A 27,069-nucleotide genomic window follows, 5' to 3' on the forward strand; every position below is an offset into this window, starting at 1 on the left:
CACTCCACCACAGATTTGGTATTTATTTTTAAGGAAGCAGATAATTAATTTAGCCCTTAATGAACACTAAATTACTTTGCTTTAGACAATACTATTATTTTGTCCTGCAAAGTAGGCAGTACTGCTACTGCTCCCTCAGAACACCAAGTTTACAAAGACACAGACTGCCTCAGGTTCTATTAATTCCTTTAATACATTCACAAATCTAATTTCATCTACTGCTTTTGTTACTGGTGGAAATAATGAGACCTCTCTGTTAGTAATGAACAAAGGTTCAGGTAAACATCTAAAAAGCAAGCCCAACAGAACAGATTAACTCATGCCTTATGTTTTCTGTAAACCAAGTATTTCCACTTTTTTATTTGAGGTCAGAAGTTAGCCAATTTTTTCTTATAATATTCAGACTCAGAAGTTTATATGCATGTTGGCAGCTTCACCACACTATTGTATGCATGGAGCTACAATCACTAATCATACAGAAAACCAACAAAAGCATTCAAAGCAGCTTGGGAATTCAATTTCTTAACTGGAAATCTAATGCTCATAACTGCAATAAAAGTTATTACAGGATACAACTATGACAAAACAAGTTTATTAGAATATATATTGGAAGACACACTGGAGAAGTGGGAAAGAGCTGATGGATCTTACCTCTGTCCAAAGAAGCCTTATTTAAGACAAGAGCATCTTCAATATCATAGCCACTGTAGCTCATCACAGCAACTGTGGCATTCTGTCCAGCAGGGAGTTTCTCAAAATCTATCAGTTCTATTGTTTTTGTTTTGACCATTGGCTTTTGTGGATAAGCAAGGAGATACATCAGAGTATCTATCCTGTTTCTTTGATTGTATCCAATTGTACCTGCATGCAAAAGAAAAACAAAAGCACTGAACATTAGTGAGTTTTCTAGAAATGTTTGGCTAGAAAATTACCAAAATGAAAATTAATTAAAATCATACAGAAATTCTTCAAAAAAAGAGGAAAAAAATAATCCAAGCCAAAACAATTTTACCTTATTATATTAAAATAAATATGTAAGTAGTTTCTTAACTTAAGCTCCCAGAAAGAATTCTTTTCTTTTGAACAGAGAAAACCTAAGCATCAATATAAAAAGAACAACAACAAAAGAAATAAAAGCCATTTGACTAAATACAGATAAGATGTTCTTTTTTAATCACAACACTGAATCCTGCAAGTATGAAGTTTGCTTTTATTGTTCTCATAGCTACTGGGTTTGGGTTTTTTTCTGGAGTTCAACTTGTGTGTCAGAGACCTGATCCAAAATTTCAGGAGAATCAACAGAAAAGACTATCACTGAGTCCAAGAGAAACTGTGGATCAAGCTCTTCATCTTCAACCTCATATTTCCTTCCTTTTTTGGGCAATAATTAGTTCAACAGCAGCCTGTGTTAGAGTGGGACAAAGTATTAACAAAGCACACCACTAGCAGCAGCCAAGAGTGATTTACTTTCTGAAATTAGAAGCAGCATTGATAGAAAGACTACAGTAGAAGTCCACTTCTATATTTGTCTTTTTACATGAAATTAATTTTAAATTTACAGTTCAGAATTCAACCCTTTGTATACACCTCCCAGCTTGAGACTGAAATTTTTGGCCCTGTCCCATCAGAATGCCAAAGCGTCTCCTGAAATCTGAGGAAAAAATAATTAACACCCAGCAGGGAAACATAAACCGTTGTGTAGCAGAACAAAGGTTAAGACAATCATATGTTATTGGAGTTTGCTGTACCAGGACTATGCTATGTCTCTAAGTAATTAAGAAATTACAGTCTGAAAAGTTAACATTTTAAAGTTTTAAGTGTTAAATATTCTGCAGTACTTTGTCCTTAGGGTATAAGTCTTCCAAAACCTTTGCATTTTCTCCTGCAGTTTCAGTGTCTGGCTGCTTTCTTGGAAATATCAAGGCAGTCAGTGTATCAGGAAGATTTCACATGGCCAGGAAGGATATCTGAACGTAAACCTGCTCACTGGGGAGGTCAGCTTCACATTTTACATGCATCTACTTGCAATTCCCATTTACATTAAAAGTCTAGAAAATCAAACTCCAAAATCAGGCATTTCCAAAGACCTATCCTGTCCTTGGCACTAGGTTTACTTTCCTAAACCACAACAGGTCTACCCTTCCCATGGACAAGAATGGAGAGAGCCCAACAGCTACTATCTGAAAATGAACTGTTACAGCTGGTCTGGACTTTCCCAGGTTCTACAAAGTAGATTTTCTTCTCAAATGACAAGAAAAATCTGGTACAGTTGACAGGCTTAACTTGTCTCTTGCTTTTAAGCAGCTCTTTTTCTGTCTTTTTCTTATATAATGAAATGAATCATCTCTGAAAAGAATTTTTTGCCTCCTGTAAGACACAAACTGGTAGGGCCTGGATTCCTCAAGACTGAAGACCTTTGCAGTCCCACCCTGCAAAGCCCTACTTGTCCATACCTAAATATTCCTGACATACTCTGAGAATTTAGTTATACATTGTTCCCATTGTACTTTTGACTCAACCCCCCTGGTTTTCCCAGTCTACAGATAGGAAAATATATTTCCAAATTAAAAACTTAAGAGGTTTAGACCATTATTCCCCTCTGCATCTAGAATTTGTGTGCTTTCAGAATAGGCTGCAGTGAAGCACAGTTTAAATGTTTTAGGTACATTTTCCTGACGTTGAGAGAAACTTTTCCAAGGGAAAATCATGCCAAACTTAACTTTCAAACTGCTTGCAATTTTCTTCTTCACTGATATCTTTATATGCTATACCTGCTATGGTTCACTGGTTAGACAGGATGAAGTCTGGAGCACCAATTTTATCTTTCACACTGTAAGGGTGTCCTTTACACCCCAGTGACAATCTGTGGAAGTCCTCTATATATCAAGGATTTCAGATGACATTTTTACTTATTTCAGGTAATGCAAATGATTTCTCTTCAGATGTTTCACGTATTCCAAAACTGGAAGTTTTATCAGAGGTTCAGATATGCCTAACAGAACTGCTACTGCCTGGGAGCCAGAAGCAACTGACATTACTGAGATTCTGAGCCTCAGTAATAAACTATATTCAGGCTATTCTTCAGGAGATGAATGCTGTATCAAATTGAAAACATATACATATATATCAATGACATATATGCTATAGGGCAGGGAAGAAACTGACTAGAGAGTGATTGCAGAGCACAAATGAAATAAATTAGCCAAAAAACATGCCATAATATCAGCAATATTATTCCTAATTGCTAGGAATTAAGGGTTATACAAATAATGCTTTCTCTAAACTGGGCTAACAAACCACAGCCTGAAACCACAATCTGCTTATTTAAAATAAAGCAGCAGCTCTCTGCAGAGGACTGGTGTGTTGGGACGTGCCCTCTGTGTGGGTGCTGAAATGAAAGAAGTCACTAGCTTTATTTCTGTTTTCTCTCTGAAAGAACAGAGCCCTTGTTTGCTCTAGCCAAACAACCAAGCAAAAGTAAAGTATAATTAAAGTTCACCATAACAAACCCTGCTCACAATGACTTGCATTTATAATTACCCCAACAGCAAGAACCGATTTTTTTCATTGGTAATTAGCCCTGGTTAAAGCAAAACACACAAGGTTGACCTGGATACAACAAAGATCATTTTCTTGCTTTTCTCAGTACTTGATATATTGTGAATGCACGTGTGCATTCCTTCTTTTTTTTTTTTTTCTGTTTCCTGACAGGTTTGTTTTTTTCTTTTTAAGTATCATTTGAGTATCCTTTAGTGTGAAATAATCACTATAAAAACACTACCTACTGATATTTAGCATAAATGAGGCATTGTTATTCTGATGCTGAAAATTTTGAGAATTCACCAGAACACACAGCCAGCTAAAATAAGCATTAATCCAATTCTCTGGTGTATCACTTACAACAACATTAAACTGTACAATCAAAATTAACAAGGATACAGAAATCAATCTGCTTGAGTCAAAAGGGCTATTATTGCACATGCCAAGAAAAGAATTGCTGTAATTCTCTATTTCCCCTGTTTTCACCATGGATTTTCTATGATTCTGTCCTTTTATGTGAGCACAAAGCAAGAGAGCAAGAAGTATATTTTTTAAAAGCTGTGATAAGCCTTGCGGAGGGGGCTCCAACTCAGACAGATTGTCACCGTATGCACATTAAGTGATCTGGATGTTAAGTATTAGAAATACTCTTTTCACAGTAGAAAGATTAAGGAGTGGGTTAAAAGATTATGAGTAAATTGTGGGGGGGTGTCGGGGGGGAGAGCTCATTTCTGCCTCAGCACTTCTGTGCCTACAACTAACGAGAGGAGAGGTGTCAAAATGAGGTTGTGTCACAGAGCACAAACACTCCTCAAAGAGCAGTGGCAGAACAGAGCTGCAGCCACAGCACATCCAGATCCAGCTGTGATGACCAGCAAAAGCTGGTTTTGCTTTGAGGTTTGTTTAGATTCTGTGCCCCTGGGCTAGCTGTACAAAATTTGGGAGGACTCCAACTCTCAGTCCACCGAAGAGCTTTCACAACTGTCTAAACCCCCCAGCACTCAGTTCCTTGAAGCATATTTATCCTCTTAACTCAATTTTAACACGTTCAGGTGGCTATAGTACAAGGCAGAGCAGTAGATAAAGGACTTTGCTACTTCACAGAAGCAAAGCAGAAAGTACATCATACAGTAAGAAGCTTTTTTTGTAATATAAAAGTTTTTGCTTCATGATAAGCTTCTACATCAAAGCTCTCACCCACCAACATCTGTGCCCTTCCTTTTCTTTCAGAGGTTAAAGTAACAGTCAACACCCAAACCTTCATTTCCTTACTCAGCACTTGAGTTCATTTGGGTTGAAACTGCAGTGCACAGTTGGGCTGTGATTGTACAGCTTGCTTTGTGTACCCACACCATCACTTACACAGTAGCACATGGGCATGTGCAATATGGGGATTACTGGCAGGAAAACTGTATGTTTTCATTCTTCTTATTAGGCTTTTACACAGTCACAGATGTACAATGTGTAAAACTGACTGGTTTTTTACATCTTAATGGAATTAAAAAGTCCGGTTTAGAGCTATTTCTGTAACTGTAGAAGCCTTTGATCCTCTTAAGCATCATTTTACCAACATATGAAATGCAAACAGTACAGACTCTTGTATTTTCATCTTAAGTACTTCTGAGATTTTAAGGTACAACTGTTAACCTTGCACTGAAGTGTCAACATTCAACTGAGGTCTTTGCAGCCGCTGTTGTATTTACCACCTAACTTCCTTTCAGTCTTACAGTTCAACCTGCAACATATGGTAAATAATCTGTGCTGAAAGTGAGTGGCTTAATTTCAATTTCATTTTACTGAAATCCAGTTTGGTCATTAAGTGCAGCTCTAGTCCTCCAACAAGATGACTCATCAACCCCTGAAAGGGAGGTATTTTTCAGGGCATGTAATGCTCTCCAGAAGAAACATTACTATTTTAGGACCTAAGACTTGTCAGGGACACTGGATTACAGACCTCACTGCAATCTCTGATGTCCACTCTCCGCTTACTTGTGCTTTCATGCCTTTCCTCAGCTTGATGTTGCTTAAAAAAGAGACTTAAAAAAGAGAAGATTGTCCAAAGCTGTGGCACAGCAGCTGTGATGTGGTCAGAGGGGGTGGGTCAGTGTTGACAAGCACAAGGCTCTCCTCTCCCAGTCTGAACCCTGAGCTCCCTTCACTGCCCCAGGTTTTGACAGTCAAGGGAGTGACACAGGGAACTTGGACATGAGACTTTCCACATGGCAGTGCTGGATGAGAAGCTGCTCTGCAATTTCAGCATGGAGAAAGAAAGCACTAAAGGTGGCTGGTTACTTAAAGGTTGGGGTTTGAAGCACTATATCACATCTCTTCACAAAAATAAACAGAACAAAGTATGTGCAATGGAATGTAATGGGGGGAATACCCTCTAGGTCTCATCTGATCAATAAACGTAGAGAAACATCTCTGCTCCACATATTGCCACTTATGGTGGCTTCTTTTTAAGCAGTTATTACAAAAAGCTTCAGGTGTTTGCAGGTACTTCAGAAGAGCAAAATATAGCTCAAGTCATGTGCCAACTTTTAAAATTTACTTTTATCTAGCTGCTTTTTCTTTGAGTCAGGTGTTTTGTCATAACAAACTGAAACAAAGGCTTTTTTTTATTGCTCGAGATATTCAATGGCTTTTGTGTTCCTAGCGTCAGCAGGAACGTCAGAGGATTGTATCCAAGGAGCTAAATGTGCAAGACCTAGGGTCAAAGCAGCTGAATACACCAACCTCAGAAAACACAGACAATGAATTGCAAATGACACTCAAAACAAAACGGGGAAAAAAACCTTCACACAGAAAACTACAAAAGAACTCCACAGATACTGAATTGGCTTTCTGTACACACTGATCCTGCTTAACTGTGTGTGGTAACTAACCAAACCTTCTGAGACTAATAGTCATAAAATAGAGACTCAGGGGTGGGGGAAAGATAATGGGATGGGGGAGAACTGTAAGGAAAAAGATTGCATTGCTCCTCTTTCCACCCACCCACCCTTTCTCTTTTTTAAAATTTAAATAGAGAACATGCATCTTGCTATTTTCTGTTTTCATGTGCTCAACATGACAGTTCAGCATAAGGCAGTTACTTTGCTATTAATTCTGCTGGAGAAGTCTCACAAAAGGTGCAGTGTTTCAGCTTTGAACACACAGCACAAAATAAATGGTTTGGTAAACCTAACTGAAGTGGCAGTTTCTTCATGAGACAGAGTTGTGCTACTGTAGCTCCCAACTTGCAAGCAAGCCATCAATACAAGCCATGAAACCAGCCGGTAAAGCACCAGTCTGAATGCAGCTGTCTGAATTGATGTATGACTGCTCAGGCTCCTCTGCCTCAATCACAGGCCATAGACTTGGACACTTTAATGCTGGTTTCTCTGAGTATTAAAGAAAGGATTAGAACTTCACTGCTGTCAATTACCCCCAGCAGCAAATTTACAAAACAGTTGGGTTTTAATGACCAGATATGACACTGTCAAATGAAATAGTAAGTAATTAGAAAATTGATTTTGTTTCAGTACTCACCCTCTTCATCCAAAACAACAAAAGCACAAAATCTAAACCATGGCTGTGGAAAGTGTTCAAATAACTAACCACTCTCTTTCACACTTGATTCTTCTTGCTCTCTCATGTAAATGTTAACTATTGATATATTTATTTTTATGACAATTACTCAACCAGTCAAGGAAATGCTCCTCAATCTGTGCTCTGTCTCTCTTTGTGAGAACACTTTTTAACTCTTTTTTGTCTGGAAACACACACATGGCAGCATACAGAGAAAAAAAGCCCCTCTGCCAATCCTGCAGATATGCTGAAAATTTGAAAGTTATGATGATTTCCAATAAAACACAATATAAAATGTGAAAATGTCCCAGTTTATTGAAATTTTCTTTTAAGTGTTAAGAACTGCAGATATAGTCTTAAATAAAACTGGTATTTTTTTCACATTAATCTTTCCAAGTTTCAGAGGTAAATTCTTTTTTTTCTCAAAGCAAAAAGAAGTGCTCTGTAACATTTCCTAGCAAAGCTTTTATGTGAACCAGGAAAGAAAGATTTTTTCTTTGTCACTTTTGCTACACAGCTTCAAAAACAAATAACACTTCAAAGAGGAATAAAAAGTGAAGTCTTACCCATGGCTTGTTTCCCCATGGCACACTGGTAAGTGTTTCTTGGGGACTGGTTGTGGTGAGGATATGGAATCAGCCCAGCACAGACACCCAGAAGCGTGAAAGGTTCTATCTCCAAATGGGTTGTATCTCTTAAAAGAAAGAGTACAAATTATGGCAGGCTTGTGAACAAACAACATCAGTAGAATTTTTTTAATTTAGCAGTATCTCATAACACTTTAAATTCAATTCTGTTCAGGAGAATGTAAGTCAGTAGGACCTCAAAACATTGATTCACTACAGGATTTTTATTTTTATTACTAAAACCCAACAACTTTATTTTGGCTTTGTTTCCACATGAAAAGAAACAAAGGAGAAATAAATCAGGGTTTATGAAATTCCGTAACGGAGGAATAGCCTCCAGATAATGACAACCTGAGGGAGCTCAGTAAGACAATAAAACATCAGTTTATACAGTAAGACCCAAAATGCCTTAAGGAAAGTCTTCTCATGTAATGAGAGCCCTCCTCATCAAATCACTAATCTCAGAGATCCAGAAATCCACTGGGGAGATGGAAGAAGGAAGAGCACAACAGATTCAGGTATTAAAAAAACTGTTTTAGTTTTCCAGGGTCAGCTGTATCAGTTAAAGAGAAAACATCTGTCTCCAAACCAGATCCAATGCCATAGGTACATGACATAATACAACACTATTTTGAAAAGCTCTGCAAATATTTTGGAAGTGATTATGTTGTTAAAAGACAATACTCATGAGAAGTAAAAAGCCAGGGAAAAGGAGTAAAGACAGAGACAATTTGTTCTATCTGGCATGAGCTTCAGAAGAGAAAGTCTATGCTCAACAAAGACAAATCATAGCACATTTTGGGATGCAAGTGGAGAGACTAATAACTAAGAATGAAGTGTACAATAATGCTTGGCTGGAGCAGATAGGAATTTAAATCAAGATAAGTAATTAGGAAGTGGGGAATTATGAAATACAGATGATTATAACTAAACCTATTCAAAGCCTATCTTTCCTGGATTTATTACATAGAGCTTGGGTTTATGCATATATTGCTTCTCCCAGACATCTAAACCCAATGCATTCTGAAAATCTCATCTCATGTTTGACTTCTCTTGGAAGTCTTTTGGAAGACTTTAATTATTGAAATAAATTAATTTGATTACTAAACTTTAGGATCTTGCCAAGGAAGTGACAGAAAAGTCTTTATTATGGCAACACTCAAAAGACAGCCAAGCACCATAAGTTAAAAAAGGCTAAGGAATTACCCACAAGCACAAACAGACTGAAGACAAGTGCCAGCAGAAACTTAGATAAACAATATATGTACTACTGGAAGAATAATGAAATCTGAAAAAAAAACCAGACCTGGAAATCCTGAGGATTAAGCCAATGAAGCTATCTATCAGTCCTAGAAATCTTTATAAATCACAAATACACCTGAACAACCTAAAAATTACCTGCTGACCAAAGCACAGCCACTATTTTTCTCCACTTGATAAAAAAGCAGCAATATTGTCTAAAGCCTGTCTTAAGAAAATACTAATAGGTGAATCCAAACTGCAGTCAAGTAATTGCAAAATGGTCTCAAGAGCCAGAATCAAACTTAAAGCAGAGACTCCTCCTCCATTCTGCAGAGCTTCACAGAACTGCTGACACTTTTCAAACAATAAAACCAGAGGCTTGAGACTTACTGATAGTGAAGTCTGCAAATTTCTTCAGAGGGTACAAGTGCTTAGAAGTAGATAAACGTTTGCATATAGGGTGTTCAACAAAATGTCTTCTTCCAGTGAGGTGAATCCTATTTCAAACAAAGATGATGCAACCTACACAGGTTCTACTACCTTATGAAGTATTCCAGAGTGCTAATGGGAGACCTTCAAACCTTACAGTTTCTGCAGGTCAAAAATGCCACTGCCAGAACCAGGCCCAAGAAAGGAAAAGCAACCTTGTGAGTTTTAAAAGCAGAGTTACAAATGTTTAAGGAAGAAACTGAACACATTAGAGGCAAATGCTCCAAAAAAAACCCCTCTAATAGGATTGGAAAGATAAAGAGAGGATACTGTAGCTAAAAGAAGAATTTATATTACAAAAGTAGGAATGTTAGTGGGATATTTCAGATAGTGGGTTGTATCAGTTGAACTACCAGAATAAGCTGTACCAACATAGTCACACCATTTAAAATGAAAGATGATCATCTGGGGAAAGGGGTTACACAAATCAACTATTCAGGATGTAGGGAGTACCATTACCAAACACAAGGAGCAATGTGCTCATAGAATGCAAGCTCAGATACTTATGGCACTGTTAGCCACTGTTAGCATTGAAGCCAAACTCAGAACAATTGATGGACAATATAAGAATCTTCTGAGCTTCCTGGCAGTTGTTGTGGTGTCCTTTCCTCACACTGGTCCATTGGAAGGTCACTTTCTCCTCCTCTTTTGGACTAAACAATGATTTCATGTGATACATTCCCATTAACCTTCCTAGCTGAGTCAGTTGTCCTGTAACTTAAATTTTCAGCTCCGTTGCTTTGTGGAAGTTATTTAATTTTGGCACAAATGACAGCAATTGTGTGTGCTCTTCTTTGCTCATGTATACAGAACTCAGTCAAGAGCATGCAAGAGTAATTTCTTAAAGTGATAAAGTCTTCAAAAGCCTGGGTAGGAGCAATGCAATTTAATTAGCAGAGTTAATGCATTACATTTAGCAAAGGTTAAAGATAATTGAAGGGCTCACCCAGCTCCACTGAAATCAATGATGTATTTCTATTAGCTTGCAGGAATACTTGAGCACGAGAGATTATTTGGAAAAAGAATTTTCTGCATAAATCTACTGATCAAACATTTCACAGAGATAACTTCTAGCATTTCATATTCAGCCTTCAGTTCACAGGATATTGTCAGAGAAACATTAAAAACCAGTAAAAAGATAGGAGGACTTAAAAATTTAAAAGAATCCTTCCTTTAATGTGGGCTCTTTAATCACAGTCAGAAGACAAGGGTAAAAAAAATTGCAGCAGGTCCTTCAAATATGTGGAAAACATAACAGATCTGGAAATATTTCTGAATTAAAATCACATATCAAAAATGCTTTTAAGATGTGTGGTAAAAAATACACATAATGATACAGACATTTTTACCAGGACCTATTATACATCCAAAAGTCAAAGGGAAGGTTTCATCCCAGCACTCCATTTACTGTAAGGTGGGTGTCTAGAGTCCCTGTATAGCCAGAAAATAAATTTCTAAATAATCATGATATGCTAAGTTAATCAAACAACACGTGGAACCATTTGTCTTCTGGACATCTGTTGGGTAAAATTATTTATGATGAGCAGCCCAATGATCAGAACAAAAAAAAAAAAAAAAAGCCACATCCAGAGAAAGAAAGGATATACCTTTAAGTATTTAGTATTTTTGAGAGTCAGTAGCAAGAACAAATCTCCCAAAATCTAAACAATTTTTAGTAACTTCCCATGGATAATTTAGGATGTGTGCAGACAGATTTCTTTCTTTCATTTTTCATTTCATTTTTTTCTAGCTTTCATTTGGAGTAGTTTCAACCATTAGCAAGGGAGCAGTGTGTACATGTGAAAATAGTAACATTATTTATATATTTCCATTTCAGAGAGTCACCCTATGAAAGATTTTCCCATACCAGTTACTGAATGCATACTTACTTATTGATTGTATTTTCATACAGGGCAATGTTACAGTCATTTTCTTCATTCACATCCAAATACTCAACAAGGCCTTCATGCAAGAAGTCTTCAAAATTCCTAAAGATAAATTAAAAATTACACTAGAAGTACTGTCTTATATTTCTGCAAACATAAAGTACTTAGTATCTATATTAAAGGACTGTAATATGTAAAGTTAAGCCAGATAAATACTTCTACATGTAAAGTTCTGTGCATATTACATATTGATAAAAAATGTGGTTTTTTAATTAATCCTGTTGCCCACTCACTGCTTCAGTCTCACAGATGAATGTTACTTACTTGAACAACTAAATAAAATCTTCCCATATGTCCTCATCATCACTGTAAATGTAGGCAAATATAAGGATAATCATGTACGTTTTTGTGATAGTTTTGTGAAATTTAATTAGAGCTAAATTTAAATGCCTTTGTGTAAGTGTGGCATTTTTTAAAAAAAAATATATAAACTAAGAATTTGCAGAAACTTTGAAAACTTTTAAAAAAACTCTGAATGTGCCTAGTTTAGGGTGGTTAAGTTGATACTCCTGTGAGCTATTTGATTTTTCAATCAGGAGAAGGATGATACTGCCTCAAACCTTCCACTTGCAGAAAGATGAAGCTGTGAGATGTATTTATTCTGTATACTCACCAAATCTCACAGCAGTAACAAAATAAGAACACAAGCCTTAATTTGACTTTAAACAGAAAATCTCCAGTAGAGAGATTATGAATTTATACAGGAGAGCAGACTTCTCTAATTAGCTAACCCCGAGATTGTGAAATATTGACTGACTGAAGCACCTTCACACAGTATTTAATTGGTGAAAATTAGTATGGTCTACTTGAATTGTGTACCTGCATCCCTGAGCCAGTTCTTCCATATGCTTGTTTGTAACTGCAGGTTTCTGCTTCTTGACAATTATGTAAGGCCTGAAATAGATATATATCAAAAAAAAAGATTGCCATAGCAAATACTTAAACAGGTAACTTAATTTATACTTACACTAAGAACGCTGCCTATGCACAACCTATTCTGTAAACTGTTACTAAAATTTATTGGCCTTTAACTGATAAAACCACATAAATAAAATCAGTAACTATTTATTTAAAATGTGTATCAGAAAAATCAAGATTTACATTTTGAGGTGAAAGCCATTCTTTCCCATTTAAATCATTCAACTAAAATTTTTTAAGTTTTTCCTACAGATTTTGATGTTGGCTTGAAAAGATTTGAGATTTCCCCAACTACAAAGCTAAGAACAGCATTTAGTACCTTGGTTACTGCAGGGATTTTACAGGACACTAAGTGAACAGTTTGTGCTCATGTGTCCACATGCAAAGTTGCATTTTGCAATTGCCTACATGCTGTAAAGTACAGGCATTTACTGTGGGTGATCTCTGATGAATCCATAAATTTCAACAGCACATGGATCTCTGAAGGCTTCCCTACCACACAAAAACACTGACACAAAGGATGGCATGTAAGAAGGCAACGTCAAGGGCTGTTGCTATTTGGACAAGTTGCTTTGATAAACAGCAGCAAATAGCTACAAGATACTTGTGGAGTCCCCTCTGAAGTCTAAATAACTGTTAGAAGACTAATAAGCACTTTTAAATGGTTAATAGGGATATCTGAACAATTGCAGGGTGAGGGGTGCTACAAAGCAAACTTGGTAAAGCCTTGCAAATCCACATGATTTCCCTTGCTTTTATTTTAAAAATTTAAAGCTTTACTCACATCTCTCAAACTATACATATTAGCCCTGACTGGAAAAGTGATTTCTCTGCCACTGAATATGCCACTACTCTGGATCCCTTGACCAGGTATGATTTACTGATGGTTTGTACATTTACTATTTTGGAGCCTCTGACATGCCACAGTCTGCATTCAACATGCTCTGAGATTCAAATAATGAATAAAGCGGAATACCACCAGTAGTTGTGACTGCTGCTTTGTTTGAGTGCACACAGAATATGCACACAGCCAGTTAATGCTAAAATATGTATATATTCATTAACCCATTCTGCCTCTTCCAACCCCTGCCTGTTTTGAATGACGGCTATTTAAGGAGAAAAGAGATGCTCAAGTCTTACTGAACTTGTTTAAATTTGTTTAAATCTGCTCCCATGAAAGTCTTAGCCCAGCATAGAACAGTGTTTATAGCCAGTTCAGTAGTGAGGTAATTCTGATAAGAAGTTTACCTGCACAATCTTCCTCCATCAGAGGAAATGTAGACACATCTGTCAGACAGATTTGTAGAGATGGAAACGAATTCATTGATATAACCCGCTCGACGCAAGATCCGAAAGGTGTTGACTAATTTCTGGTGATCACGTATGACTCCAAGGATGTTACCTGTTCAGAGAGAGAATAAATACCTGGTGCATCCTTAGCACATCCAAAACAATTTACAAATTCTGATCATGTGTGGCATGCATAGTACTTCCTGCTTCTTGCAAATAATCTGAATGTGCCTAGTTTAGGGTGGTTAATTTGATCTCCCTTCTCTAAGGTGAATAAGAATTGGCTCTTTTTCCCTTTCGATTCAAAATGGTCAGAATTTCACAAGTCATCTACCTGCATGCTTCCAAAGAGCCTGAGAAACCAAATGATGTGTTTCTTCCATCTTTCTTCAAGTATGTTTCTGCTCAGGTGCCCATTCATCAGTTGCTGCACAAGTTAGCAACTCTGAAGTCTGCAATTTCAACTGTACTGAAATGGATTCAAAGTTTCCAAGAACAGACTAAGGAACGGCCCTCCTGCCTTGTCAGAAATTTTAAAGTCCTGATATTTTGATATATGTGATCACTCACATCAGCACCAGAATTTCTCTTTCAGGTACTTAGCTCAACTCAGCTATCTTGGCAGGGCACTTCAGCTCATACTTTTATCTTCTGATGCATAATGAACAAACAAGAGAGCAAAATTCATTTAAAGAGTCACCTGCCCAAAGCAATCTTAATATATAAAATAAACATTTAAAGAGTCATATTTTAAAAATTTTAAAGGAGAAGACAAAGGATGATATTTAAGGAATTTATAAGACAACAGAAAGGTTTTTACAGCTTAAAGAACTTGTACTTAACAGATTATCTGCCTTCTTAAGTCATAAGTTTAAATCAGGACTAAGTCCACAAGTTTGAATTTTTTATGGATTAAACCCACAAGCCACTGGACTGAACAGCAACTTGGCTTGCCTCACTTAGTACTAATTCATCTACATTTGGGTAAGTACTATCTTGTTCCGTATTGCAAACCGAGCTTGTGAAGGAACAGTCCAATATTTTGGCACTGCACTCGTCTTCGGACCATAAAACAAGACAGAAGAGAGTGCATGTGGTTTCACTGAACCTTATCTTCAACACACTGCTACAGAAAAGCAAAGCAAAGGAATGCAGTTCAGTCTAGTGTTGCTCTAATGTTATTGGGAAAAGACAGGGTTGAAGAACAACTGCTCTTTAATTCAAGGGTAAATGAAGAACTTATTCATGGTGGCAGACATTACACACTGGTCCCTGGAAGCGGATGCTGCTGACAAAAGGCTACTTTGAAGTCAGAGTTATAGTTATAAAAATGTCAGTATTTTGAAATCTGACACCATAGTACCTGTTGTTTTAGAAATGTTAACAGATCAGTTGTAAAAGAAATATGAACGTGCAGATGCAAAGCACGTGTGCCAATCCATCCCTTTAACAAGAGAGGCCTGTTTTCCATGGCCTAATTTTTCTAATCACACACAAAGCAAGATGCTCCTTCAAAGGTAGTTTTAAAGAGAATAGCACTGCTGAACTTCCCAAACAATATTTTGATGTTTCCTTTTTGTTTTTAAAGGCACTTTAAAATGCATGAAAATATATATATATATATAAACATATAAAGATTACAGAAAATGAAATAATTCCTGTAAAGGAAGATCTGAATTTGTAAATTTATTACAATATTACAAATTCAAGTTATTTTCTTTTAGAAGTACTTTACGAGTGGTACCTCCTTTGGGCAATATCTGCAAAAATAAACAGACCTCTAGTTGAATGTGCACATTTTTGTGCCTCTTTATGCAACTGGGCTTAAAAACAGGGCTGAAATTTGAGAAAGCTTCAATTTCCCAGCTACACACATCTGCAGTCAGAGTTCTGAAGACAACTTCATGCAACTAAGTGTCATCATCTGGCCCATCTACTTTGCCCAACCCTATCAAAATATTTACAGAGGAAATTATTTGCACATGGAAAGCAGCATCTGCAGTTGACTGTGCTCCAAGAACTACTGGAGGGTTTCTGAAGCCTAACTCTCCATCAGCAACAAATCAGAGTCAAGACTGCTGAAAAGTAACGTACCATTAAGAAAAACCAGGAACACGTTTGGGTATGAAAGTTCTTCACCGCAGAGCAAGTTGACATCTTCAACTCCAAGATTACTGGCTAATCTAATAATTGGGCCATCCTCCATATCCGTAGTAATATGAGTCATGAGGGCAAGATTTTTAACCAAACCACAGGCCTAGGAAAAAACAAAACCAAAACCCACTAATTTTATTCCTTCTCTTTCTATGTGTTATTACCGTACTTGCATTTTCCTCTCCAAACTGTACTTATGACTGACAAAAACAAAAAGATGATAAAAGTACAAAGTGAAAGAAATTAAACAAATTAATGACCCTGAAATTTTGGAGGAAAAAAATTGTTAGCTTTTCTATATCACATTGAAATGTAATGTTTTAGCATTTACAAGCTAATAAAAAATACAGGCACTGAAATATATTTTAAATTAACCAATCATGTATAACCCTATATTTCTCTCCTCAGCTTCTCAGCAACATAATGGAAATATAAAATCAGTCCATTTATCAATTTTCCACATATCCTGTGTAACACACACATTGACATTTTTAAAAGAAAAAGTATCTTCTTATACAGTGTAACTTTATTTCAACTACTTAATGAGACGAGCTCATATTGAATTGTTCAGAGTTCCTCCCCCAAGAGTATCTTCTATTCAGAAAAAAAAAAAAAAAGAAATAAAAGGAAAGCAAATCAAAACAAAAAACTGTCAGAATCACTTTTTTGGTTTAAATATGTAGAGAGATGGTTTTCTTCCTCAAGCTAATGGCTAAAGAAATACTGGTACATATTTCCAGAAACATTGCAGGTTGATGCTGCAACTTCAAAACAGAATGTTTGTTACAGAACAAAGGGAGAGGGGTTTAGGACTCCTCTCTTTCTGCTCTCATCAGAAGAGAACAAGTAGCTCCACTGCAAAAATGTGACCTGTTCATGTCATTCTCATATAGCCAAATACTTTCAGAGCTGCTTCCAGACAGTCTATGCAGGAGAAAAAAGGCAATATATTAAGGAGGACCAGGATGTAAACAGGTGGGATGTAAGAAGTAAGTTGTGTTTTCAGGCTGAGGATAATTTATCTCTCCAGAAACCTCCTCATCAGAACTATTCCTCTGATGAGGACTACTTGCTTCAAATTCAAGTGTCTCCATTCCTCAGGACAAGAAACACAGAAAGCAAAATAGAAACTCCTTACCTCTCCTTCAGGAGTGTCAGAAGGGCAGAGCATCCCCCACTGAGATGGCTGCAGTGATCGAGGACCACTCACTTTCCTTGTCTTTTCAAACTGAGAAGAGATCCTGGTCATCATTCCCAGAGCAGATATGTAAGACAAGCGGGACAAGACTTGTGTCACACCTTGGCGGTCCATCTTGAATCTCTTTAGAGACCAATTTCCCTGTAGAATAAAATTAATGTTTCAAAAGAATTTGTGCAGCTTGTCCTTGTCTTAACTTTGTCCAGTGTCTAGACAGAATGGTTATCTGAGGAGCTTTGCAAAACAAATGTTGCCCATTTATAGAAATAAAGTTTTTAACTATCTGCCTATAAACTCCTAATTATAGAATTTCTGTGCTAAGTATTAAATAGAAGTTGAAACAAAAGAACTGCTCTTTCACATGAGAGGATACTTTTGCTATTACATATTCATTCACACAAATATTCTTTTTCATCTGTCCCTCACAGGTAAATCAATGCTCAAATTTAGCCAAATCAAATTATTTTGGTTTTCTTTTATAGATTTTTTTTTTAGTATTTAAAATAGAAAGGAAGGTCTTTGGAGTGATATTAACACTTTTACAATAGATCCCACGAGCTTTCAGTTTTGCCTTTTCCATGATTAGTTACTTTCGTAGAAAACACAGACATTTATGCTGGAGAAGTCTGACATCAAAGCCCTCTACTTTTTTGAAGCCTTTTGTTTTTGGAATCCAGAGGAAAAAGACTCATTGATGTGTTTTCCCAGAAAAGAGAGTGTGTGTGGGTGGGTGGGTGGGTGGCTGTGTGGGTGTGTAGATGTGGGAGGAGTAGGTCTACCCAACCTCTGTATGGATTACACCAAATATGAAATGCAAGATCCATGCACATCTCAGAGTGTTTGTGTTTCAGGACTGGCACTGGCACCATGACATGTGGTTTTAATTAAGAGAACAGAGGAGCTCAGAGCATATTTCAGGACACATATTCTATGCTGAGCAGATTAATAATCTCTACTGCTATCTTGAAATTTGGTTTTACAATTTTTGCCTTTGTGACATTTATTCCATATCCAGTTCTCTGAACTTGAGTCAATGGATACAGAAAGTTTCTGTCTGAAATACTATTTACTCCAGGCACCATGTTACTGGTCAGTCCAAAGATAACATTGTCCCAAGAACTGCTAAGAATTCTGCTAATTCTTGAACCATTTTGGCCAAATTCAGCTCACCAGTAATAACAAATAATTTGAAGCTCGCTTGCTGTACTACACCAAAGCCCTTTTAGAGGGTGATTTGCTTGGGTTTTTTATTTTACACTTTTAACAGCACAATCCCATTCAGTAATCAACAGGAAGAAAACACCACCCATACGAATGACTTTGTTATTTGCTTCCACTGGAGACTATCAAATATCTCGAATTTGTAATAGCAAATGGGAAGACATTATGCCCAATGGCAAGTCAGTCAAAAGAAATCTGTTCATTTGTTCAGCATCTTTGGAAGGGTTCTCTCACTGACCATTTCATTCTTTAAAGACTGGGAGTTATGAGACTGTAAGTGGAACAATACAATAAATCAGTAGTTTTCCTTCACACTAGAAAGCATTGCATCTGTATGCTAAATAAATATGTGGTTTCTCCTTTGCTGCCCAGAAGAGTCTAAAATCAAAAAGACTAGGAAAAAATAAAAATACTGCCTGAGGAAGTCATACAAAATATTCTTTATGCTTTGGAAGGGATAGACTACATCTTTCAAAAGTTGTCCACAAAAAAAGAAAACCAAAAGGGGCCAGGGCAGTTGTGAAACCATCCCCATTGAGAACATCCTATTGAGAACTCTTATGAATGGGAATTTTCCCCCGCAGTGGCATCAGGTGGTTCTTAGGATGCTGGAATGTCCATGAGACTTGTGGCACTACTGCCTGTCCTACCTTCTTTCCTGGGCTTTTCCAGGGTAAGGAGAGGACCTGTAGCAAATATCACTGAGTACCACTGTACAGCTGATGCAGTAGGGCTATGAATTCTTTTGCATGCTCCTGGTGTAATTATGAATCTGCTCAGTTATTTCATGCTCTTTGAGACTACCATTGAAGCATTCTGGTGAAATTGGAGATTGTCATTTCCAAGAATGGTTTTTATGGTATTTGCTTAATCTCTTGAATGGTGTGCACTGGGCATTGTTCCTGAGAAATTATTTTTCAATGCTTAAGAGCAGATGGTGTTTAACTGCTTATGTGGCAGTAAAAAAAAAGTCCAAAGATAGAGGAAGAACGAAGACTTTACTGAATATGGACTGAATATTTGCAGATTTATCTCTGTCAGTCCAAATGGAAAAACTGGCACAAGCTAGAAGAAAGCACTAGCATTTAGAGCAACAAATCTGTCAATTGTTTTGGTTATGTGCACTGTAGAGATTTAACTACATTTGGGGCACTCATAAAATTAAACAGTGATAAGCTTTAACACTGGGATTTGTAAGTTACAGGCTGTTGGTGGTTTTGGATGCAGTATGTGGAGTTAATTTGTTTACAACATCCAAAGAAAAACCTCAGTTTCATGCTAGGCAGAAAAGCCCTCTCAAGAGTACCAAAGATTAAAAATTAAGTTCCACAATTTTTACCAGCTCCTACAATACTTAAGTCTAATCTAATTTCTTTTAACAATCATGCATTTCAAAGTCTTTTACAAGCTACTAGCTGGATTTCAGGAGCAAACTCACAAATTGCTCTTGCAGATGTCTGAGGTTAAAGAAAAAGTTAGTATCTATTATTGTTCTTGTCCACTGGTGTGAATGAGAGTATCTGTTCCAGCAGAAGGTGGAAACAGACTAAAATCCGACCAAGACAAAATTTAAAGGGCAATTATAAGGTGTTTTTTTTTTTAAAGGATAATATGGCATGGATATTATGGCATGCAGCAGATTTCCCTGTTAGACAGATCAGCACCATTAGCACAGAAGTACTAACTTCTATGCTGCAAATTTTTTCATTCCAGCAGCTTCAAAATAAAAAGGCATTGCCCTCAAAGAGCTCAAAATTGAGGTTGAGGGGATTTTCTTCCCCTCTTGTTCATGATGTTTTCCTGCTGTTTTTCAAAAACCTTTTGTACAAATGATGTAACCTGACCCCAGCTAAATCCAGATAATAAAAAAACACAGAGTCAAGTAGAACCTAGAAGACAGTCAGTTGGATAAATACAACCATGACCACTTTTATTTTAAATTTGCCTGTTTCTTCCATTCCTTCTCAAAAACCAAAACATCAGTTTGAAATAAAAGATGCTTGATCATTATTGATTCTTCAGTGAATTCCAAACACCCTGCCCGTGACGCAATTTTGCAATTTTAATCTATAAAAAAACATGCAATAGATCTGCTTTTTAAACCAAAACCAGAAGGTTCACCAAAAATAAATGTATGCACTTCCATCATTCACTGTGGTGGAAAAGCTTTGCATCCTAGAATGAGAACAGAAATACTTACTGTGGAGATGGCATTGACCATGCCATTGGTGATCTGGTCCTGCCGCATGTGCTTCACGACATCAAACTGAGCTGCACGCTGCTTGGGGATGACCTGGTCAGCAATCTTCTTCAGCTCTGAGTTAAATTTTTTGAACAAATCCTCAAACAGAAGAGAAAGAAGCTGGAAATGCAAAACAGTTAAGGGAAAAATTATACTTCTTCAAGTCTAGGAAATGGGGAAGGAGAGGGGAGACACAAGTTTAATATTTCTACTTTTCTACTTGTCAGTTAACAGGTAGAAATAACTTTTCTGTTTCACAAATGATAATTTTATCCCAAGTTTTTTGCCTTGTTACAATATTTGAGAACTTATTTCATAATAGAAATTAAGTACAATGGTCTACATTTATGCACTTACTCCTTTTTGCTTTGCTTTTCCTTCACAGTATTTTAGTGCAGCCATATTTCTCTATGCTATCCAACTATTTTCCCTAATCTGCTACATTATAATGCAGCTAATTTACTTCTTCCTCCCTAAAGTTACAAACTCTTTTAGAGATATAATACCCTAAATGTACAACCCTGAATTACACACAAGATTTGGAGGCAACACTGGTTTTTACTCTAATACATACATCAGGTTTCATAGGCAGCTTCCTTACTCATACACAGTTTTATCCTGCTACTTTCTGCTAATCACAATCTGTGGAAAACTAATTACACCCACAGAGGTCACCTGGTTCAACATCTGTCACTGTTTTCTAGAACTGCTACTATCTGGAAAGTGCAATACTCTTCAAATCTCTCCCTTAAAAAATAAAAACCAACAACCCAAAAAGTCTTCAGTTTAGGCAATAAAGCTACATAACTCAGCTGAATACGAAAAAAAACCCCAAACAATCAACCCAAAATGAACCCAGTAACAGAACTGGTCAAAAGTGTTGCATTTTAAGACAATAATTTCTTGTATATTAATTATTTCTTAAAATAGCCATAAAAAGAAACATCTACCAAAGATGTAATCTGATTTTTTCTCCAAATCTGCTTTGTTTCTGCAGTGTGCTCAGCCTCTTCTTGCAACAGCAATAGTTTTCCAAAACATTTAAACCTGCACCTCATGCTCACAATGAGTAGCTTTGCAAGTAAGCAATATAAACTCTAAAGCCTCACAATCCAGTTCTGGGACTTGAGTCTAAAACAGCTCCAAGTTTCAGAAGAACCAAAAATGCAGCTGCTAGAAATGGTAGTTCCCAGTCTACAAAGCACTCATTGTAGAACAAGCTATGTGCTCATCCATCACAAGCTAAGACATTCTGGAGTAATTTGTACCATACAATTTTTGTATATGCAGAATTAAACTGTATTTTAACTGTCTCCATGAGACATAGTCCCCACCTTTCCGCACCTTCTGGAAAGAAGAAAGTAAACCACTCTCATTCTTCTCTCCTAGGATGGACCGCTAGCTTTCATCTGCTTTCCTCTACCTCTGTGTTCCAGCTGGGCTGACCAAAGCATTTGGCAAATGACACTGTAAAGCTGGTGACCACACGCACTTTATGCTAACCCTTGACAAAAGTGGAATCCTATTGCCAGTCTGGACAGACAGGCTTTTTAGACCTGACCTTGGAATGAGAGGAGGGTGCTGCAGACCCTCTTTCCCTACCTGATGTTTGTAATACCATTAACAGACACAAAATTATACCCTCTCGCCACTGTCACAAGAAATCCAGTCATCTGCAAGTCACCTCCAACTCACCCATGACTTCACCATTAGTTGAAATTAGATTTCCACAAGAAATAAAAGGAACTTCTATGAAGCATCGTCTTAGGAAGGAGAACCCACTGGAGCCCACAAAAATAAGATTAGAAGGGAAGAATTTCAAAAGTAGGGGAAAAGTTAAGTGGAGGAAATGTGTCATTTTAAGATGGCTGATATGACAATCATGTTAAGAACTAAACTTTTATGAAATTAACTACAGTAAACATTTGATCTCAAGAGCTTTGAGCAGGATTTAAACACTTAACTAAACACTTGAAAAGATCACTCAGAACACATTTTCATATTTGATTCCTTGATCAAAAAGCTGCAAGAATCTCTGAATTCCATATGCCATGGGGTTTGTAAAGCCACACCATCCTTCCTCTTCTCTAACTAATAAAGTCGGTTACACCCCAAGTACACCAACTTGTTACTATTTGCCAGTCTGGAAAGCCTCAGACTTTGCTAATTTCACTCACAGACTCTAAGAGCTCTGACTATCTGGCAAAGAAGAATCTCACAATAACCACATTATTTAGGTCAAGAGCAAGAGATTAAAGAAAAAGGATGGAATGCCACTGATAATATTCAATGGATTTCATAGTTAGTCCAGAGCCTTTCAGCCTTCTTCAGAGAGGAGCACTAAGGAGCAAATTATATTTAAGGAAAAAAATATACTGACAGCTCATCAATTGATTTTCATTGAAAATCCTAAGAAAAATTAATAAAGAAGTTAAGCTGCTGAAATACAGTTTCAGCAATTAGCTTAATGTCAGAGAATTCTAATTAGGCGCCTTGAGATTGCTATTTAGCGTTTAAGCCTTTAGAGTGCCAAATTCTCCCTTTCACACAAACTGGTTGCAAAATTAAAGACATTAGGCAGCCTTAATTATATTATCAGAACAGCTGGGATTAGGCAATCTCTGAAGTCAAGGCGGTATTCTTTTGTCACAGGGTAGAAATCCCTTGCTTTCCAGGGTGCCGGATTTTGGTGCTGTTCCATATCTCACCCATACAAAGCAAGCTGCATTAGAAACAAAAAAAAAATAAAAAAATTGAGGACAAAGAACGGAGTAATGCTTAGCAAATAATGAACACATTAAGGGAAGAGAAAAGGTAGGTGAAAAGATTAAGCCTGAAATCGGTAGGTTTTGCTAACACCTCAGCTGGCACCTGGCCTACCGAGCCTCTAGTGGCAGACAGACTAAGAGAAAGCTCTGTAAACCAGCTTGGCTAGTGGATACAACTCTGTTATCTAAAGCTAAAGCACATTTCGTACTCTCTTGTCCCATGGGGTGTGAAATTAGCAGCTATTGTTTTCACACATTTTTATAAACACAATGCCATTTATGTCTTTACACTGTTTAGACCACTGTGTTTTTCTCCTCACATGGGAATCTTTTTCTTTTTTTTTTTTTTTTCCATTTATTCAGATTTTAAATCAACAGGATTTTTATTCCAGGAACATGCTGGCATTAAAAAAACAAAAATGAAAACAAACTACCACCAACCACTTTATCCACACAAATTTTAGCTAAACACAAATATCTAGAAACTGGAAAAACTCTACACTATTTAGTCTGCAATCCAACAAAAATAGTATTTCACCAAAAAAATGGCAGAGGGGAATTCAACCATTCAGCTTGAAATGACCATTTAAAATACCACAAGAGAGAAAGAACTATTCTTAAACAAGCGTTAAAACCCCCATACCTAGTTCTCCTTGATGTAGAAAAAATATGCATTGGCTTTGTTGTGATGATCCTCTACATTTAAAACCTTTTCCCACATAATTTAAAACAACTTTGGTTGTTAACATCTGTGTGAGCAGAGGCCTTACTCTTACAGCTTGTAGAAAATTCTTGACCTGTTCTACTTTCTGCTTCTAGAAGTACTGGGAAAAAAAAAACCTACTCCTTCAAAGTTAAATAAGAACAATCTGATGACCAAGCAAAAACTAATTTTACTGATTACAATCCATACTGAACTACAGCAATATTACAGCAGAAATCAATCACAGCTTAAAATATTTATCCCATTAGAGCGTTGCACTACTGTACATTTACTACTCCTTACACTTTAGAAACATATTCTGTCTCAGCACCAGGGTAAAAATCTGATGAACAGTGAAGATATTAATTTGAAGAAAGAATTTTCTTATCCTAACAAGTTAAAAACATTTTTTTCATTGCATTTGTGCCTCAGATGTGTTCAAGAGTACCATCTGAGTTTCTTCAGAAACTAAGGACTAGACTAAACTTCAGAAACTAGGAAGCAAAGCATGTGGTTTTTACTCTAAAATAATAGCACTGTGTGTATATGTGTTCACATATGTACATAGAGGGCAGGGCTGAAAGGAGGAGTATGAAACAATATGCAAGCACACATCTTAAAAAGTGTAATAAAATGAGAATGTCCACTGGATAGGAACAAAAAGGAACAAATACTGTTATGTGTGTGGAAACAGAAATCCCAATACAAATGCTGTGAGCAGCAGAGATGCAGTTTCTGCCATCCAGTGTATTTTGTGTACTTGTCTGAATTTCTGACGCATGACCAATAACCACAAGTGACACCAACTACTGAAACTCCAACTTACATTAGTACTGAACACAGGAAAGCCATTTTAATATAAACTGTTTAACCAAATAAGCACACAAGGCAAGATAAAACTCAATCCATATTAGCCAAGCAGTTCTTTCACCTGACAGGCCAATTCCTCTTGCCTTAGGAGGATGCAGTTTGGCCAATAGCTGTGAACTGCCACCCTCTCTGCAAAAGGATGCTTCCAGGCAGATACCTCAAACCATTCCCTCTTTTACAGCCCTTTGATATTGCTTCTGCCTCCAGTGTCAAGATTCTGCAAGCAGAGAACTCCACAAATCAACTTGCATTAGTTGCTCAAGTTAACTTTGAGACACTCATTTTGTTAACTCATGCTACTCTAGAGGCCAGACAGGCAGATGACAACAAATTATGGGAGGTTTGAGTGGCTGTTCTGTGAGCTGTTACACAAGCTGGATTCTTCACAGTGGGACAGCCTGAACCTGACATGCAGGCACCTCCTTTGTCCCAGTTTATTCCTTTAGCCAGCTGCTTAGAGGGGAACACTGGGGGACAGCTCTTACTGCTGCCTTCTCGACATTAATAGTATTATGCCACAACTAGAACTGATGCTGTATATGCACTGCTCTGTCCCTTTGTCTGGTATAAAGAGGCAATACAGAAGTGAGGATATAATGTATTAATCTCAATCATGGAAGAGATCTATGAGTCAACACAGAAAAGCCAACAAAAATAAAATGAGAGGGAAAACACTTCAGTTGAGAAGACAGGATACTCCTTATTCTACATTTTTTCATAGGAGACAGTTACAAAACACAGAAACATTTGGCTCTGAAGTAAAAACTCACCTGCCCTGCCAGCTCCAAACGTTTATTTCCATAATAGTCTCTGTCATCTACTTTATTTTCTCCTTGAGCCAAAATCACTCTGCGTACCATCACTGCTGTGTATATGCACTTAGCACGAAAATTGAATTCCTTCACCTGTGAACAAAAAACCCCAAAAAACTAATCAAAACAAAAACACACCAATGTTTCAGGATCAGCAACTTAGTTCTCATTCAGACAAACACATCCATTTAAATCACCAGTAATCTGGGCTGACTGAGCTACAAAAGGGGTTTCAGTGTTTTACTTTCTTTAAAAATGTAAAAAAATATATATTAGTTACTTTGAAGCAGATAGCAAATGAAAGTAAATCAGAATAAAGGTATAGGTCATGAGATGAAAGTTCTGAATTAACAGCTGATACTGCCTGGCTATGCAGAAAAGTATAGTTTGATTAGTTCAACGGTACAGTATTTCACAAAGATTTCTTTTGACTCAATCCAAGTCTTCCCCTTTATTTTGAGGTTGATTTACTTTATCTCAGCTACAAAGCCATCAAAGACATTTTTCCCTGCCAACAAAGCTCACACCATAAATAACCATACAAGATTATTCCTGTTTAATAAACTCCCAGAACGTCACATACAAGCACATGGGTCAGAATGGTTGATGCCAGCAGCTCTCGGGCTTCTTCCATCTTTGTTTTCTTTGGGCCTCCCCACATCCTTTGCCTCCGTACTTTGTTTCCAATGTACTTCAGTGCCTGTGAAGGAGGGAATTAACCTGAGTTAATATCAGAGTTGTAACCCATACAAATATACATACATGTGGAGTTATGTGTGTATTCCTCAACCAGTGCAATCTCACCAGCTATGGATGATACAAACACCAAAGAAACTGCAAAATAACAAAGATGTAAGTGATACTAAGAAAAAAAACCCTGAAAATTGACACAATTGACTATGCATACAACATGTTTATCACAGGTTGGTAACATTTGGAACGGAAAGGGGTGAAAATTCTTTACTATGATACTGAAAGAAAGGATATGGCAGATATATAGAAAAAATGATTCAATAAATTCCAAAGATACCTAGTTCTTTATTTAGAATTTTCACCTTCAGTTCTTTTGTGTACTTGCTATATTTCATTCAGATATTAAACCATGAGGTGACACTCACTGTTTAATATCCCCAAAAGCTACTGTGTGGCATCCATGTCTGTCTCCAGGAGTGCCTTGCAGTGGACTCTTACTCTCCTACCAGTTGTCAATCAATCTGCAGAATTCCTAGCTAGATTAGTCAAGAACCTATCCAAGTCCACACAAGAAGTTCCTGCCTGGAAATGAAGCCATGAAGGTATGTGAAAGAATCACCCTCTCCACTAAATGACAGGTTATCCTTTCCATCTGCTACCCTTTTCCACAAAGAGCTCTCTCTCTATTAACTTCATTTGACATTTCTTGCACAGAATAACTTCTGCATTTCTGTTTTTCTAACTTCCTGGATACTTCACATTCCTCTGTGTTGCTCCAGCTCACCGT

General features: G+C 37.0%; 1 protein-coding gene across 1 annotated transcript in view; it reads right to left on the bottom strand.

Moving 5' to 3' along the window:
• The window catches only part of POLR3B (RNA polymerase III subunit B), a 72,736-nt gene that overhangs the window by 27,860 nt on the left and 17,807 nt on the right, over positions 1-27,069 (bottom strand). The window contains exons 11-20 of the mRNA XM_015628557.2: positions 26,173-26,289; positions 25,548-25,682; positions 20,395-20,556; positions 16,914-17,114; positions 15,716-15,878; positions 13,580-13,733; positions 12,233-12,307; positions 11,357-11,455; positions 7,677-7,804; positions 652-861 (exon numbers count right to left, since the gene is read on the bottom strand). Coding sequence (XP_015484043.1) covers positions 652-861; positions 7,677-7,804; positions 11,357-11,455; positions 12,233-12,307; positions 13,580-13,733; positions 15,716-15,878; positions 16,914-17,114; positions 20,395-20,556; positions 25,548-25,682; positions 26,173-26,289 — 1,444 coding nt within the window. The remainder of the gene's footprint in view (positions 1-651; positions 862-7,676; positions 7,805-11,356; positions 11,456-12,232; positions 12,308-13,579; positions 13,734-15,715; positions 15,879-16,913; positions 17,115-20,394; positions 20,557-25,547; positions 25,683-26,172; positions 26,290-27,069) is intronic.

The sequence above is a fragment of the Parus major genome, chromosome 1A, assembly GCF_001522545.3.
Source record: "Parus major isolate Abel chromosome 1A, Parus_major1.1, whole genome shotgun sequence".
Classification (NCBI taxonomy): domain Eukaryota; kingdom Metazoa; phylum Chordata; class Aves; order Passeriformes; family Paridae; genus Parus; species Parus major.